Source organism: Pleurodeles waltl, chromosome 5, assembly GCF_031143425.1.
Source record: "Pleurodeles waltl isolate 20211129_DDA chromosome 5, aPleWal1.hap1.20221129, whole genome shotgun sequence".
Lineage (NCBI taxonomy): Eukaryota > Metazoa > Chordata > Amphibia > Caudata > Salamandridae > Pleurodeles > Pleurodeles waltl.
Window position 1 is genome coordinate 110,326,603 of NC_090444.1, and position 17,775 is coordinate 110,344,377.

General features: G+C 45.1%; 1 protein-coding gene across 1 annotated transcript in view; it reads right to left on the minus strand.

Annotated features, from left to right (window-relative positions):
- The window catches only part of EPHX2 (epoxide hydrolase 2), a 634,386-nt gene that overhangs the window by 195,632 nt on the left and 420,979 nt on the right, over positions 1–17,775 (minus strand). The window contains exon 12 of the mRNA XM_069233731.1: positions 7,597–7,708. Within this exon, the coding sequence (XP_069089832.1) occupies positions 7,597–7,708 (112 nt within the window). The remainder of the gene's footprint in view (positions 1–7,596; positions 7,709–17,775) is intronic.

The following is a 17,775-nucleotide window of genomic DNA, read 5'->3' on the forward strand; positions in this document are numbered from 1 at the left end:
TTTACAGAATTTGAATACTAAAACCAGATAGGGCAACTGGCCCTTTAGAGCTATCATTCAGTGAATAATCAAAAAGTTTCTCAGGAGTACATTGAATGTTGAGAGCTCTGGTTTGGCAGTGTTGACTGCGAGACCTGTGGCCATCCAAGCTACAACTTGCTCAATTGGCTGATGCTGGGCAAAACACTTCATGCCCATGTTGCTGAATTCCTTTGTACCCAAATGACTGGAAGTTCCTAGAAGTCATTTAGCTGGCACTATGCGCTAAACAACAAAATGTGCGCATTCAAATTGACTAACTACGAAGCTCCTGACATCCCTCCCCACAACACACACACACCTTGATGTGAAGAATCTGTTTCCTTCAGGTGTGACTTCCTTGTTTCGAGATGCACAACAAGGCAATTTACACAGTGATACTGTTCTGCAAATGGCAACCGGCTTAGCTATGTGCTGGAAGGACATGCAACATTTAGCGCCTTCTGTGAAGTTCAGCCATCCTGTCACATAGCCACACTACACAGCAAATGCACTTTTTATTATTACAAATGAGGTACCACTGTTTCAAGCTACATTTAGTAGACTTCACCACAACTCAATGACCAACTTTCATTCCATCTTCACCCCTTAGGCCCTGATATGTTCAATTTCTCAACAACGTTGCTCCCTGCTAAGAGGCACGGACACCCTCAGCATTTGGCATTTTATTCAGCTTCCCATATACACATCCCACGTAACCACTCTACTTCCAAACACTCACTTGAGTGAGGAACCTTCTAAGTTAGTTTAATGCTACTGATTGGTCCTAGAAGATGGCAAGTAATGGGACTTTAAGCTATTCAGTCAAATAGGAGACCTTAGATGATTCAGCAATGTAGACACAGGACATTAAATCTCTGGTCATAGCAAAAGACTTCAATGAGGAGTCAAATTTAAGGTTTAGGGCTCCCATCATTTGCAGGCTCTGCTGAAGGCCACATTGGTAGTTCTATGTGGTGGACTCATCGATAGTTACTTGCTATCCAAACACCCACAAATGCAAAAACTTACAATGTGTGGACAAAGAATATATTACTGGGACACAACCAGGCAGCCAGTGGAGCAAACTTCCACTGACTGGCATTAGTTAGTTTGAATGGAAAAAATGTGGTCTGTCCATTGTGAAGTTCACATATTTTGTTTTCCTCAACCTTGTGTTTTGCCTCTATTGGGTATCCCCATCTTTTATGTTGCTTATGCATTTGTGTATGATTGTCAATGAAGAAACCATTCAGATCAGTACAGCCCCAGCCCAACCAGTAGCATGTCCCTTGACACAAGTGAGGGATGCTGGTCTTCAGATACGAGTTCTAGTGCTAAAAAGCACACTTTGCGTGAGGATTTTATTGCTAAACGTATTAGGGTCCACATGGACAGAGCACCCTCCAAAATGCTGTGCTAGTTTTAAAGCAAGTTCTTAGAAAATGTTAACCTGTCTTAATGTGCCTCATTCTACCCTTGGGTCAGGCCTTGCCTGCGGGTGAGACCGATGTAGGACTACCGTCCAGTCTTTTAACTGCAGAGCCAGATTTCAGTTAGATTTTAAGACCTTTATGGTGGTGGTACCTAGAAACCAACACTGGAAGATACATATATTTGTATCCAAGGCAAACAAATCAACATGTAGTTTTGTAAAACCTTGGTCATAAAGTATACTTATCAAATTGGGTTAAAAATGATACTTTAGACTCTGTCAAGCTATCCAAAATTAATGAAGCACTGCTAAACAATTGCAAATACACGTTAATAACTTTGTCTAGGATTTAGGAGGAAATATCAAGGTGATGATTATCAGAAATTACAGGGCTATTTTTTTAAAGGGATCGAGTAAAACCACTGTCTCCAAGCCCAATGGGTGGATATCTGCACCTGCTCCTATTGACATATGACTTATGCTTCCACAAGGGTAAGGTGGGAGACGTATGCTTGTGACAGGAAGGGAAGACGTGAGCTCTCTTCCATGCAGCACAAAAGTACTGTGTCTCAACCCAGCAGCCCCAAAAGAAATCTCTCATAATTTCAGTGTGCAGGTCAGCCTAAAGAAAGGCTAGGGGTGATACCCATGCTCGTATGAAAATTGTACCAACATGATTAGGGTTCTCCTTCTTGAAAATGTCAAACTGGCCTCACAAACCTTCTACTAGTCTTGGAGATGGATATACTAATGGTCTCTCTGGAATGAGACACAGTATTTAGCATGGACTCACCTTGCCTAGCTGTAAGCTTGTGTACTCTGTGTGCCTAGTGGTAAGGCACCAAGTCTGTGAAGCTCATGGCCTTCTAGATCAGAGCCATAGCCATCCTGGTGAAGAAGAGGTGGAAAGAGTTTGACACATATTGGCCAAGTGTTCTGCGATTACTCATAAGCAGACATTATTATGACTACCGTCTACACTATCAAATATTCTAAGTTTCACACTTTGAAAAATCTTTTTGGACACACCCCTGGACAAATCAAAGAGATAATGAGCTCCGCAAGTCACTGCTTATCCTTCGACTCACTAAAGCACCTTTTACTCAACAACAGAGGGAGCCTTAGCACTGCACCTCTGTGACACAAAAGCTTCAGAGGAGAGCTGTTCCTCCTGAGCCTCAAGTCATCCCTGCTGGAGAGAACTCAGTTCTAGAGACCCCACAAGATATGACTGAAGGGAGTCATCCTCGACGTTCAACAAACTAACGCCCAGCAAAGGCTGCCAAAGCTGCCTTGTTCCACCTGGAGCTTTTGTCTGTTCTCATCCCTGTCCAGTGTTACTTCAAGGTCAATATATGGGACGAAGGCCCTCATTATATGTTGGTCTTTAATTCTAGGAGGTAAAACCAGACCCGGAAGCAGCAAAACTGGCACTCTCAGTAATAAAAGCCCCAGTTTTAACAGGGGATTCACGAGTTATCAACGTAAATGACCACATGGAATGGGGAAATAACATCGGAAACTCAGTATTAATGGTTCAATTTCCGCATGTTTTCCCACTTTCCAGGCCTTTATCCAGCCACTTTTCTCCCTGCTTCTAATAGAAGAATATATGACTGGTTTACGGTTTAGACCAAAAATAGGAATCTTCGGCCACAACAGGAATTTCAGCCAATTTGTAATGAGGGCCTAAGTCGTAGCGTCACTGGATTAAGACATGCCATGATTGTCACTTAAAGGTGCATGCCCAAAGGAAATTTATTTCTCTAGAGAAAACCCTCATACCATATCCGGCCATGTACCATCTGATAGGGACACTTAACTTTTTTTTGTCTTTGATTCAGATTGTGGCTGTAGAGACAGTAGAACCTGTTTAGCCTCTAAGCTTTGATTTAGGACAAAACAGGTTTTATGAACTTATGTTGGTCCTTTTTTTCAGATGATTTGGGCAGAATATTAATCATTATGTAGTCCGTGAGCTCATTGGTCATTCCTTTTTTGCCCCCTTACATTTCTTAGAGACAGGCTTCACAAGTAACAGCCACATACACAGGAAGGAGGAGGAACCGTCTCAGCCAGCGGTGGAGTTAAGAGTGAAGCCCTCTAGCCCCTTTAACACAGGATCATTCTCCCTCTTAATATTCTGGAACAGGATAGTGATTCATGCAGCAGTTGAAGATGCTATGGTTTCTATCACTCCTGCATTCCCTCACCGCCCATGCCCTAGAGATCCGAAGCATCCTGGGGGGGGTCGGTTTGATCATAATTTAAAACACTCTGTGGGTCCTTTCCTCCTGTGGTCAGGTGATGGTAGATGCTTGAGGAGATGTGTTGCACGGTTAGGAAGTGGGACTGGCGAGCTCTTGGGATGTTGGACAACACCAATGTCTGGGGGTGAATATGGGAAGCAAACATCCATCACTTTTTGGCTAAAGTGAGATTTTTATTTTTCAGCACAAACTAGTATTGAGGTCTGGAGTGGAAAGCTGTGCCAGATGCATGATTGCGCAACAACGTCTTCTGAGAAAAACAGGCAGAATTCATATAAATGGCAGATTGTCACTCACACTGAACTCTGAATGAAGACACCCCAACCTGTCAATTAAGGATTGGCTAAAAGCCACAATGCTTTTTGGTCACAGAAAGTACACGTTGCCTTACTAGTCCCTGGTACTGAAGGGAACTATGTTGTGTGTGATTGAGCTGTTGCAGAATGCAGTCACTCACGATAAAAGTTAGGCAACGGCTGAAGTGGGCAGTCCGAACGCCCCATGCTGTATGCTTTAGTGGGCGGAACAAGTGAATGACGTAACAACAGACCAGTAGATGAAGAGGGATGGCTGGCAGTGAAATCAAGAGGTCTTGGCTAAAAGAAGACCTAATACCCGCTCTTCACCTTCAGCCATTTCCACTGATCAAATATGGTGAAGTCTAAGTCCTCCATGTCACACGCATTACCAAGTCAAACTGCACCCATGTAATTGAAGCCATGTCAACATTATGAAGAAGGGTCAAAGAATGGAACATGGTGTAGATGCACTGATGCAAATGACATAAGCTCAGCTGCAGATATCCATGAAGTACCTTCTGTGCAGGATATTAATAGTGCACTTCTGATTTTATTTTAGGGACTACTTCATGGGTGCCTGCTCAGCTTCCTGATGCAACACTTCCTGTGCTGCTTACCTTCCTGTATATGAAATTGTCAAGTTCATGAGTCGAATATATAATTCAAGTCATTAGATCTGCGGGTCTAGCAATATTTTAAAAGTTTTTTAGGTCTGCCTAATAAACTCCCCTAACTATAGGACCCTCCTACAAACAATACATAGAGGGGATCATTTCCTTAGTGGTTATCTGGAAAATCTGGCTTAGCTCCTCCCCTCGTAGACCAACTAAACCAACCCCTGCTTTTGAGGGTGTATTCAAAGCAGAAACTCATGTGTACTTCCTATAGCAGGGTACCACTTCGAATGTAGAAATGCACTACTCGATTGATGCAATTCTACTCATGTTTATACTATATTTGGTTCAGCAGAAGTGTCCAGGTCCTCACACATCTCAGATTGGGATGGAACAGATCTAAAACGCTTAAAATAACATAAAGGTGGCATCCCATCCAACACGTAATCCTATCATTGATACACAGATTAGACAGTTTCTAATTGTGGACTAAGTGAAAGCCCCTATCCCCCTCCCAGCATCCCAGCCGCATCCATGCTAACATTTTAGAGCAGGCAAGTGGGAGATTTAAAAAGCACATAGTCAAGAGAATGTATTTTCCCCATTGACTTAGATTGAGGCAGAGGCAATCTGCCTAAATGGGGTCTGTTGGCATGTATGGTGACAGAAAATCAGCATTAGATTTTTGGTAGTTTAATAAGAGAGCACAAACAAAAGTTCTAAACTCTGTTTTTATGCGCTATGTAAAGCTGCCAAAAATAAAATGCCATGGCCTGTCACACGCTGTGATCTCCTCCTCCAAGAGTTAATTGCAAAGCGTTAACCTTTGATGTCAGAGATAATTCTTGGCGGGGGAGAGGAGAGCATGCGTCACAGGCATCAACATTTCACTTTTGCCTTCTTTCCAGCAGATCATGATTCAGCAATCCGAATCGGGGTTCAACATGCATGAATCGGGAGGCAGGAGGCCAGCCTTGAAATCGGTAGTCTCATGTCTGAATCGGGAGGGTTGGCATGTATGTACGATTAATTTCCAGGACCTGGCTGAGTCTGCAGTCCGTTTCTCTGTTCTCCCCTCTATGTACAGTGAGGTGCTTTCACTCCCCCCCCCTTTAGCCATTTCCCATTGCCATGGAGTTTGAGGACAAAAAGGGTGCTCTGTACTTCCACGGCAAGAGAGATTCGTCCAGTGCTTAATTTGTGCTTGTTGTTTCCGGTGCTGAGCACCGGCACTTATTTTTGTGGACCGGCGCTTATTTTTCTGCCTCAAGCATTTGCTGCAGCAAAAGACACATATGAGGAAGACAGAGAAAGAGAAAAACAGAAAAGCGTCACAAAGGGAGAAAGAAGAGCTCTGCAAGAGTGAGCTGAAGGGGCGGGGAGTGGCTGTAAATGGATTGAAGAGGCCCGGGATGGCGTCAGGTTTACGCTGCCTCAGTATTCCGTGTTCCCACATTTAATTGCAGCAGCCCTGCGTTTAAGAGGAGAGCTTTGGGTACCGGCACGTTTTTATTTACAAATTAAGCACTGGATTCGTCATAGCTGCATGTAGAGAAGAGATCAGTCCTGATCTTTCTAACGCCTATAACTTGGTTGTGCCGGATGCAAGAACTTGGCTGTTGTTGTTTCCGCAGCGTTTCCATCGTTCAAGTAAAAAATAACCTTTACTTTGAAAAAGTGTGATGTCCACCAATTGGCACACTCAGTGGCCTCAATTTGCATGCCAAAATTTAACTGTGCAAGTTTTGCACAGCTTGATTACTCAGCATTCTCACTTGCATTCATTTGCTAGTGCACCCTCTTCCCTTCATGTGTGTTGCAGCACCTCTCAATAGTAAGGTAACTTTCTGGATCACAGACACATGCTCTGAAGGACTTGTCTAACATGGCACCGACATACTGTGTAACAATAGTCAGTTCTACTACTGACCGAGCTGACCATATAGTGTTAGGGAGTGGCAATCAGCGAGTTAAAAGAAGGACTCGGCAAGGGCAGGGCATCCAGCCAGAATGCTATGAAGAAAGGAGTGATAGCAGGATCAACAGTTAGTTGATAGAAAAGAAAGAGATGACCAGACCTAGCATCCAGTGAGGATTAAGGACATCTTCAGAAGTCAGGCCTTACATTGAGAGAGGTAAAAGAAAGACTCTGGGAGGCAATTGACACCAGTTGGTGAGCAGAAAAGAAAGCTATAGAGGCCAGGCTCTGCAGTTCCTTACTGAGAATAAATTAGAAAGGGCCAGCATATCAGCCAGTGAGCTGTGAAAAAAACTAGAGTAGCCAGGATCTGCAATGGGCAAAAATGAAGAAGACATTTTCAGCAACACCATGCATAGCAGGCAGAGAAGAAACCTAGAGAAAGTAGGCTCTGCAGTATGCATGGCAGAAAAAAGGCTTTACGAGACAAGCCGTATTAGTCATGAACTGTGAAGAAATCTAGACGGGCCAGACTCTGTAATCAGTGAGAGAGAATAAAGTCTTAGTGAGGAAATGCAGATCACCCAGAGAACTAAAGCTAGATAAGGCAGATTCTGCAGTAACTGGTGAAAACTAAAATAGCAAGCCCAGCCCTACCAAGCTGTGATTTTTAAAGAAAACAAGAAAGACCGGGCTCTGATGTCAGTAGAATAAAAAACAATTTACAAGCCCACATAATCAGCTCCTCCCTGAGACTAAAAAGACTGAGCAATGCCACCAACAACAACAACCAGAAAGTAGCGAAAAAACAGGAAGTCAAAGGTCAGCAGTCTTTGAAGGAGGGAAGTAAATTAGGAATGCCAAGGACTGAATCAAATGAAACAGCAGAGGATAGCCAAGAAGCCTACTTCCTCCAGTGGAATACATGCTTTGTACCAATTAAAATCTTAGTAAAACATTTATTAACTATTTTAATAACATTTGACTCAGGGTTTAAAGCGATACCATCGGCTATCATTGGGAATAATACAGGCGTACTCACCGGCTCTTGGAAATAAAGCTGATAATTGAAGGCAGGATTTGCTTTAATTTTGTTAAGTGGATTCACTTCCGGGAGGCAAGGCACGAAGGGTGTATTTAGTGCAGCAACCGCTCTAGAACAGTAAAAAAAAAAAAAAAAGGAACATGAATTGCCATGAGCCTTGTTGAATTTGGTTTCCACCTTTCTTGTTAAGTGAGTGGAAGAACAAGTTACTTACCTTCGGTAATGCTCTTTCTGGAGGATAGCCTGTCTTTTTCCAGATTCCACAGCTTTAGAATACCCCAAGGTGCCCGACTGAATCATTTAACAGCAATGCTCCAGCTTGCCACTAGGTGATGTCGTGAGGCTCTGCATTGGCGTTGATCTCCTCCAGAAATGATGAGCAGAGCTGCATATAAACGCCATCCCTGCGCGCTGATGTCAGTTTCTTTCGTGACCCTCTCTGCGCCCTTGGATGCACAGCCCAACAATAATCAGGAATGCCAGTGTACATATTTCTAGATTAGGACTTTTTTTTAAAGAAGAACATAAGAGACCATTCCACAGCACAGGAATTTGGGAGGGTTGTGAGCAATCTGCAGTTACATAGGGTACCCACCATAAAAAGTGTTACTAAAGGTAAGTAACTTATTCTTCTGATGAATACTTCTAACCGCAAATTCCTCACCTTTAGAATAGATACCAGAGTAGTACCTTCCAAGGTGGTGGATGTGTGGAATGTTTCAAATCAGAAAGTCCAGCAATAGCATGCAGGTGAAATGCCCATCCCATATGTGAATGTATGCACTGATGCCCACTTTGCGGCCTAACAAATGTCCAGGCAAGGCACTCCATGTGGAAAAATAGTAGTAACCGCTTTGGCCCAGAATGCGCCCTCATTATCTCTGGGGGTGTGTCTTGGCCACTGCATTGCACATCTTAGTGCAGAGGACTATTCAAGTGTCAAAGTCTTTCTCTGCACTACCTTACCTTTCATTGCCTCAGAAAACCCCACAAAGAGCTGATCATCCATCCAATGGTCTTCAGTGCTATCAATGTAACAACTCATTGCTTTCTTGGAGTCCAGTCAATGGAGTCTCTTGTCCTCTCGAGGTATGAGGTGGAGCAAAGAACATTAGGATAGTGATGGATTACCCAACATGAAAGGCAGCCACAACTTTAGGCAAAATGGCTGCCCTATTCCACAACACCACTTTGTCTGGGGAAAAGTAGTGTAGTGCTGCTGCACTGAGAGAACTTGGAGCAGGCAGATGTTACAGCAAGGAGGAACACAGTCTTTAAAGTCAAGACCGCAGAAGACAGCTGTGCAAAGGTTCGAATGGCATGCAGATGAGGAAGGTGAGAACCTAATTAAGGCCCCACTCTGGCATTACAAAGGGTTGGGGGGGGGTGAAACAAGTGAGTCAAACAAAGACCGCTATTCCGGTAAGTGTAAAAAGAGCAAAAGGGCCGACAAATAAACCTCACTGCAAGTCCTTGCTGGGCCAGAGAAAAAACAAATAAGATATCCAACATTTTGGTCTGTAGCGGGCCAGTTTTAAGGGTGCCGCACCAGGCTCCAAAAATGTCCCTACACACGGCATAGACAGACTTTGTAGAAGGACGCCAGGTTGGCATCCACAACTTCAGGAGAAAGATTGAATGCAGTCAACTGCGGTCGCTCAATTATCATGCATGGTGATGGATATTGTTCAGGTTTGGTTACAGATCCCTGCCCTGCTGCGTCACTAGAAAGACCTGCCAAAGCAGTAGCCTAATCGAAGACAGATGCTCATGCCCGGAAATTTGGGTACCACACTCTCCATTCCCAATCCGGAGCCACTAGGTTGAATGATATTGGATTGCACCATTTATATAGCATTAAGTAGCACTATGTGGGGCAGTGAAGCCCTTACCTACAATTGTAGCAAGTTACATCATCATGTAGGGTGCAGGGTTGGAAGCCACTGGCCTCCTGTACGTCATCATCATAATGTGTTAGTAAATACTCCCCCTTGTCTTAATTATCATCTCCAAGGCAGGCTAAATCTGATCAGAGTGAACCAAAGCATGCCTGGAGTGCTAGCAAAATGAAAAGGAACAGGATGCTTCAGAACAGCATCAAGATGTGATATTGGTGGGAGTCGAGATGGCTTTATCTCGGAGTCAGACAGGACAATAGGAACAGAGTCTACCTCAGGCACCAGCGGCATCGGGGCCGGCTTTGATGTCAAGGGACTGGGCATGGATTTCAGTACCGGGTTGGAAGTCGGATCTGGAGTCGGAGCAGTATCCGAGATGTGTTCAGGAGGCACAGGTGGCAGACCCGCTGATGGTAACCCAACTGGTGGCCTCCGTGGATCCCTGAGGCCCAGAAGACATGGCAGAGGGTTTCGAACATAACCAACATGGCCCCACTAAAGGGCCTCAATCTGTTTCAACATCGCTGATGGCCCTGGAAACTCAGGTTGCATCAAAATAAACTACGGGAATAAGAGGTACCTTGACGTCCTCGCAACTTCTCTGATTGAGAGGGGGGGGGACTGAGCCAAATCGCATTCGGCCTTGTTCTGCTTTCACTTCTTTGAATTACCAGAAGACTTCAGCCACAGCAAGCACCTGTCGCAGTAACAACCCGAGAGCGGGAATGGGTCAGCGCCCTTGACTTTGGGCGGGATTGGGACTTTCTTGTCTTCTTTCGGTGTTGAGTGAATTACAACTTTGCCCTGCGTTCCTGAATAGCCTTCTGAGGGCTCAAAGTCATGTACCAAGCCCAAACACCTGAGGGACTCCTCATGGCCTATCTGTCACAGACATTTGCTTTGGACACTCCCTGAAAGGTTTAAACCCTATTGTGGGAGACACAGCTATCATGTACACTGAAACAAATTTAGTAGGAAAAAACTTGCCAGCTGATGAGAAAAAGTTGGGAGCAAGTTTTGACTCCTCATACGAAGGCGCTGAAAGACCAGAACTGAGGTCAATGTGCAGAGGTGTGTGTGTGAGGCTCTGCTCATCCTTTACAGAGCAGAAGGATGCCAACACGAAGCTGCATGATGCTACCAAGCAGGAGCACTGCTGTTTAATCTTCCGGGTCAAGTCTGGTGCCCGGGGTATTCTAAAAGTAAGGAATGGGCTGTTAGAAGTATTCTTCAGATTGAGGCCTGATTCACAAAGATATTTGTAAACATGAGCCTGCAGTTTCATTACCTTGCCTGGGTGCACATTGACTAATTTCAATAATTCCTAATTATTTCTAAGCACACTCCTGGAACCAGCAACAGTCACAGGTTTTCAGGAGTACTCCTCGAAAATGTTTAGGACTTCACATGTCCAACTATGTCACCCGCAATAAAGTACACAGTGTACAACCGTGCATGCGAAAGCCCTTTAATTTTTTCTTTTTTCTCTCCACAGGAAAAATATTTTCACACCTGGATACATTTTTTACTGCTCCACTTGCAGTTTTGGGGTGTTTCACAGTTAATTTCTACTTTAGAAAGTTATTTAAATCTTGAAATGAAAATAAAATTTAGAAAACACCATACTGCTAAGAAGAGAACTTGTGGCGCCAATTACTTGATTAAAACTCCCTTCTAAAATTAAAGACAGATGCCATACTGGGAGAGACAAGAAAGAAAAGTAAAACAATTAAGAACCTGCTTGAAAAACCAGGTTTTGTGCCCTTTATGGGAGAGAGATTGCTCCCTAATCGAGGGAAGGGAGAAAAGCAAACCACTCCTTAATCTTGTGCCCAGGAAGTCAGGGGAGCTGCCACCACATCTTGCTAGCTAGATTCTGGGTGGTTACAAGAAAAGCACATTAATCAACATCAAAGTTCTGGGAGGCGTATAGAAGGAAAACATTTTCTGAAGACCTAAGGGACAAACCCTGTGCACCATGCGCTTAGAGACTGATAACCAGTGGAGGTCCTTAAGTTTCAGGAACACTGAGCAGTGCCTAAAGATGTGAAGTAATAGCCTTGCTGAACATTTTGACCAACTTGCAATCTATTAAGTTGTTTAAAGATACTTAGATATAAGGCATTGGTGTAATCTGGCCTAGAGGTAACCAGTGACTGAACCACCGTTTTTCTGGCAGAAAAAGTTAGAATGGGAGCACCATACCGAGAGTTTTTAGGACACTGAAACAAGTACTGGTGACTGTCTGAACCTGAAGAAGATAACTAGGAGTCAAAGTTGACTTCCAGATTTTGTACAGAATCAACCGGGCATGGTGGTGCACCTAGTTCAGGTGGCCTCCAATCATTTGTCCAGAGTTGGGAATTTGGACCACAGATCAATAACTCTGTTGGTTAACTTTAGATGATTTGGGACATCCACTTAGCCATTGATGTTATACATTGTCTAAACTGGAGCTTTGTTTGTCCATCGTCCAAAATTAGTGGCACAATTAATTGAGTGTCATCTGTGTAAGAAAACACATCAAAACCAGGAGGCCATATAGATATTGAAGAGAGCCGGCCTCAATGCTGGCCACTCAGGTACACCCCCATCGATTGACACCGAAGAGGAAAAATAAGAAGAAAGTTTGAGAACTTGGTTACGATTATTCATGAAATCTGCAAAACAATCGAAGGCAATGCCCCAACACCTATTTTCCACAGATGATGAAAAAGAATCTTATGGGAAATGGTGTTGAAGGCAGCTGAAAGATCAAGCAAAATAAGCGCTGCCGTACCCTTTAGATCCAGGTTTTGTGCCCTTTACGGGATCTCGGGTGAGGATCTGGACTGGTGGAGAAGGGGGAGGGCTCCATTTGCGCACCCCTCTCCCTCCCGCAGCACCACCAGACTGGGAAGAGACACAGGCCCAGATGCAACATTAGACCCATCTGGAGAGGCAAAAGATGACTCGATGCTCCAACCCGGAATCATGGTAACATCCTCCTGGGATGAACTGAGGGCCTGAATTCGGTGGAAGTTACATTCCACCTGCACAGAGCTGACTGCTCCTGCTTCCCAGGCATAGTTTGACTCAGCAAGCGGATCTGGTCCCCCTCCATCGACCACCAGCGACAACCGGTGCATGGCAGCTGGACTGAGGGGCAGGAGCGGCTTCTGGAGCACCTCTCAGGACCCACATAGTCCGAGACCAGAGAGCGAGATGATCTGCTGTCAGGTCAAAATGGACAAATACACCACCCCGAATTGGGAAGAAATTGAGTTCCTGATTGGGGTTCAGGGTGCTGCAACCCCACAAGTTGGAAACACCACAGCAGGGATCCTACAAGCCACCCAAGTCTCTAAGGCAGCACTGGGAACTAAAATCAGAGAAGTGGGCGTGGATGTGGCCTAGCTGCACCAAGATCTCTGTCAGACTGTGGACCGAGTAACTGAGGCAGAGAGCACGATTTCAAAACTAGAAGATACATTATGGAATCTTTCCTCAGAGGTGTTCGGTCTGTCACAAAACTCTAAGATACTACAAGACCAGGCAGAAAATGCAGAGCACAGAGCCCGACAAAACAACTTTCGCTTCATAGGGATTCTGGAGGGGGCGGAGGGCTCGACCTGGGAGATCTTTTTGAACAACAGATTCACTCCTGGACGGTGGCAGAAGATCTGTCCTCTTGTTTCCTATTTGAGAGGGCCCACAGGTCATTGGCCCAGAGACCCCCCCCCCCGGACACCCCACAACCAATGATAGCAACATTTTTTTAACAATAGAGACAGGAATGGGGTTTTGAGAAGGGCACGGGTAAGGGGTAACTCGTTTCAATTAGGTCCGGATAAGATGCAAATCATACAACCAAGTGAAGTAAAAACTACGATCTACGCAATTAACCTACATACTTCTCTATTCCGCCCAACTGCGTTTAATCCACAGCTCCAAAACTTTATTCTTCGATAGCCTGGAGGAGGCCTGGCTTACTAAGCAGTGACCTCTGACAGTGAATCAGCCCCTACAGTGGCAATCAACCACCCCACCAAAAGGCTGGAAGGCAGAGGCCCGAAGGGGCAAATGCTATAAAAAGGCACTAACGTTAACAGAGGAGGTGAGGGGGTGCATCAGAGGTGGATGCCTCCCAGGAATCAGATGGGGAGCGGCAGGAGCCCTCCACAGCTGAAGGAAACGCAGACGAAGATGAGCATCCGAGAGAAGAATCAATCGGCAGCAAGGATGGAGGCCTAGGTCAGAAACACCAAGAAGACTAGTAGTTTTCTAACACCCAATAAAATGTCTTTCCTTTTTAGCACGCCAGCACCACTGTATCCTACACAGTGCTTACCAGACATGTTTCTTCTGGGGCGGTAGATGGGCATACAGTCCGGACCATTTGAAGACCCCACCCCCAAGTTAGTTGTGTTGAGTTGGGCATGGGTGTCAGATGCTTCTTCAGAGTGGGAAGGATAAGGTGGTGGAGTTTGGGGGTGAATGTTCAGTTGTTTAGTTATGGTGTTTTGGTTATTTGCATTGTCTTGTTGCTCACTATCTCTAAAAACACACAGTCCACTCCTCACTTGTTCTTACTCAGCTTCAGGGCCTGCGCAGCCCTCACTGGACCCTCTCTACTAAGAAGGGTCACACACGGCAAGCAAGGATGTATAAGGCCACCTTCACAGAGTTAAAATGGGGGCCCACTCGGTCATGACTTGGAACAGTAATGGGCTACTAAACCAGATTAAAAGAGGAGCCGTTCTTGACGTTGTGCACAGACTCAACCCAGCTATCCTGATGTTAATGGAAACACACCTGTAAGTTCACAATTGTTCAGTCCTGGCCCACAGAGGTTACAACAGAGTGTACCTTCAGGATACCCCAAGGTTCACAGGCAGTAGTCATCCTTTTTCAGAAGACCATACTCCTGGTGGTAACCAAGGTCACAAAGGTCGTCAAAGGCAGATGTGTAATCATTGAGGGCTCGATGGAAGGTACCCCTTATGACTTTATTAGTGTGTAAGTTCTCCCGGCCTCACTCCATACTATAGACTCCCTAGAAAGTTAATAAGCTCCCTGCCCAATGGGGTAACAATTGTAGCGGGGAGTTTAACAATGTCATGGACCTACAAGATTGGCATAAATTCCTGCACAGGCCTATGAGTTAGGGGAGTGGTCTGGCAGACTGGGCACGAGGGATGGGTTTGAGCAACTGCTGGCACATTTGGAACCCTGGGACACGGCTCAGGAGCCCACATTGATTACCTGTTCTTACCAGCTTCACACCTTCAGAACACCACAGGGTCACATACTCTCTCCTGAGGAATATTGGACCACGCTCCAGTAACTTTCTTTGGTACCAGATGCCAGAGATCACCCAGTATGGCGACTCAATGCCTGGCTCCTCACTGACGGGCGGTTCTCTGATTACCTCTCTGGGAAACTGAAAGAGTTCCTTGACCTCAATAAGGGCTTGCTGGATTTCACCGGGGTGTTGTCGGGGCATGTCAAGCCTCAATGAGGGCAATGGCCCAGTCTTACTCTAGGGGTGTGGATTGTGAGAACCGGGCACGCATTTGAGACCTGGAGACTTCCATACTAGACTGGGAATGGTCTTCCATACCACAAAAGTCAGCTCTTTTGCTGCGCCAGCTAACACTCGATAGAAGAACCCTACATGCATGGAGGAAGCCCACAAACGCTAGATGGCTTCCACCTGGAGGGTGTATGAATGGGGGTACAAGTCAAGCAAGCTCCTACATTGGTCAGCTACATGGGATGCGGAGTCAAGGGTAGTACCCAATATAACGGACAGTTTGGTGGTGGAGGACTCTAAGGGGATTGCTTCCATCTTTGCTAAATACTGCGAAACACTGTATGCAGAACAGGTGAACCCTGAGTGGGAACTCACCACACCCCTGGTCGCAGACCTCCCACTGCCGGCCTAAATGCAGACAGGACTGCTTTAGATCAGGCACTCACGCTTGAAAACGACTGGCCCAGATGGCTACCTGATGAATTAGTACCAGAAGCTAAAACCCAATATCACTCCCGCCTCCATCAACCTATTTACCTGAGCCAACACAAAAGGCCACCCTCCACAGGGCCACCTTGCCTCAACTCAGAGGTCAAACTATATGCAAAGCTCCTAGCTAATCGCCTTTTACAGGTGTTACCCCAATTGGTCCATCCGGATCAATGCGGATTTATCCCCCACTGCAGCACGCCATTGCATCCAAAGTGTACACCTAGCGATAAGTCTGATTTAATCTGTGGGGGGGCTCAGCAGCTTTTTGCTTATAGATTTTGAAAAGGCATTCAACACCTTAAGCTGGTCATTCCTAGAGAAAACAATCAACAGGATGGGGCTTGAGCCCAAAATCCGGGCTTATGTTAAGGTCCAGTATGTTGCGCCACAGGCCCAGTGCACATCAAGGGGGTTCTGTACCCAAGGTTCCCTATCAGACGGGGCACCAAGCAGGGCTGTCCATTCCACTCCCACCCCCTTTTTGCGCTAGCTATTGAACCCTTGGTGGTCTGCATTTGCTGCGATTCACAAGCTTGGGGGTTTGATTGGGGCCTGGAGACAGAGGACCAAATAGCATTGAATACTAATGATGTGTTGCTATTCCTCTCTCGCCCTGCTTATAATGGGCCTTGTTTAATCCGTATCCTAAATAACTTCAGGCCAACCTCCGGATTGAAGGTTAACTAGGAAAATTCCTTCCTAGTGCCCATATGGGGTGACCGCCGGGATGAACTTTGGCATCCCAGGATCCCTATGCACTGACTACGTTTTTTTAGGTCGAGCGCACAAGCGCTTTGACCTGTTGTAAGCATTGTGGACTTTTAACCACGCCCACCACACGCCCATCACTTTCACTTGTTCATGGGCTTGCCTTTCAAAAATCCTTTGCTATCATTGGTAAATGCTTAACTTGGGGAGGTTTTGTTACCGCATTGCAGACTGCCCCTGTTACATGGATAATTAGACGGTTGCTGATATGTTTGACTATGAGCAAACTTCTTTTTCTTTTTGTGTCTCTCCTTCACGCTCATGCTCATGGCGGCCATGGCACTTTGAATCGATTTGCTTATGTCAACTGTTTTACTTTTTATTTTCAATTTATTTGGCAAGAAAAGTCCAGTTAGGAATTTACAAAGCTAACAACTCTAACTCGAGCTAATGTAAGGCCCAATGCATTGCTAATGCTTGTTATATCTTGGTATTTACATTTCATGGTAACTGGGACTTGCCTGGAGTCCCAATCTTGGCCCCGTGGTGAGGCTAAAAGTGATATAGGCAAACAGTGGACATCTCCTGTAACCCGATTGATAATGGCATGGACGAACAGCATGGACTGGTGCACAAAGATGTAAGAGACAATATACATGGCCAGCTGTTGCCCCCATAAATATGAGAGGGTCTGGCAAAAATGGTGGTCATACCACGGACTAGATAGATGAAGATGGAAGGGCACAATAAAAGACTGTATAACTGTAGGATGCAAGTGTAGCTGGGAGACTGAAATACACCATGTACAAGCTGTATATCCCAGATGAGCGACTGGTTGTATTGTTTGTAATGTAAATAAAAATAAAATGTTTCAATTAAAACAAAAACAATCTTAAATACTGCCTTGTTTGTGATATAATTTCACACAGGCAAGGTATGTTTCTTTGTCTATAGCTATTAACAAAAGGTGCCATTTCCTCTCCAGTTGGCGTCTCTGACGGTTTAAAGATAGTAGGTTGGAGGTGAACCAGGGGACCCCATTTATTCGCCTATTGGTTGAATTCAATTTCATGTGGGCTAAAATGTGTAGAGAGCTGGTAATCCATGATTGAAACAAATTGTTATCAGTAATCATGTCACCAGAAAAAGGAGAAGCAGACGCAAGGGAAGAACTCAAATTATGATATTGTATCTTGTGCCAGGGTTTAGTAGGGCCAATTCTAGACAACGTTTTGGTAGACAATGGTCACACCCCCACCTTGTCTTTCCAAACAATTGTTCTGAATAACAGAGCAACCCTTAGGGATGGCTTCTGCAATGTCTAAAGAGGAGGTGGCATTTAGTCACGTCTCAGTCAGAAAGATAGCCAGGTAGGGAACAGAGATTTATAAGAAACAGCCTAAAAGTCTGTTCCTTCGTACGCCCAAAATGTTAGGTCCTCAGGCACGGTGGTCGAGAAGACCATGAAAGTAGATCAAGGCAAGACATCTGCAAAGTAGTTCATAAGCTTAAAATGAAGGAACATTATTCATGCAAGAGGTTCCTCCATAAAATACTGAAAGT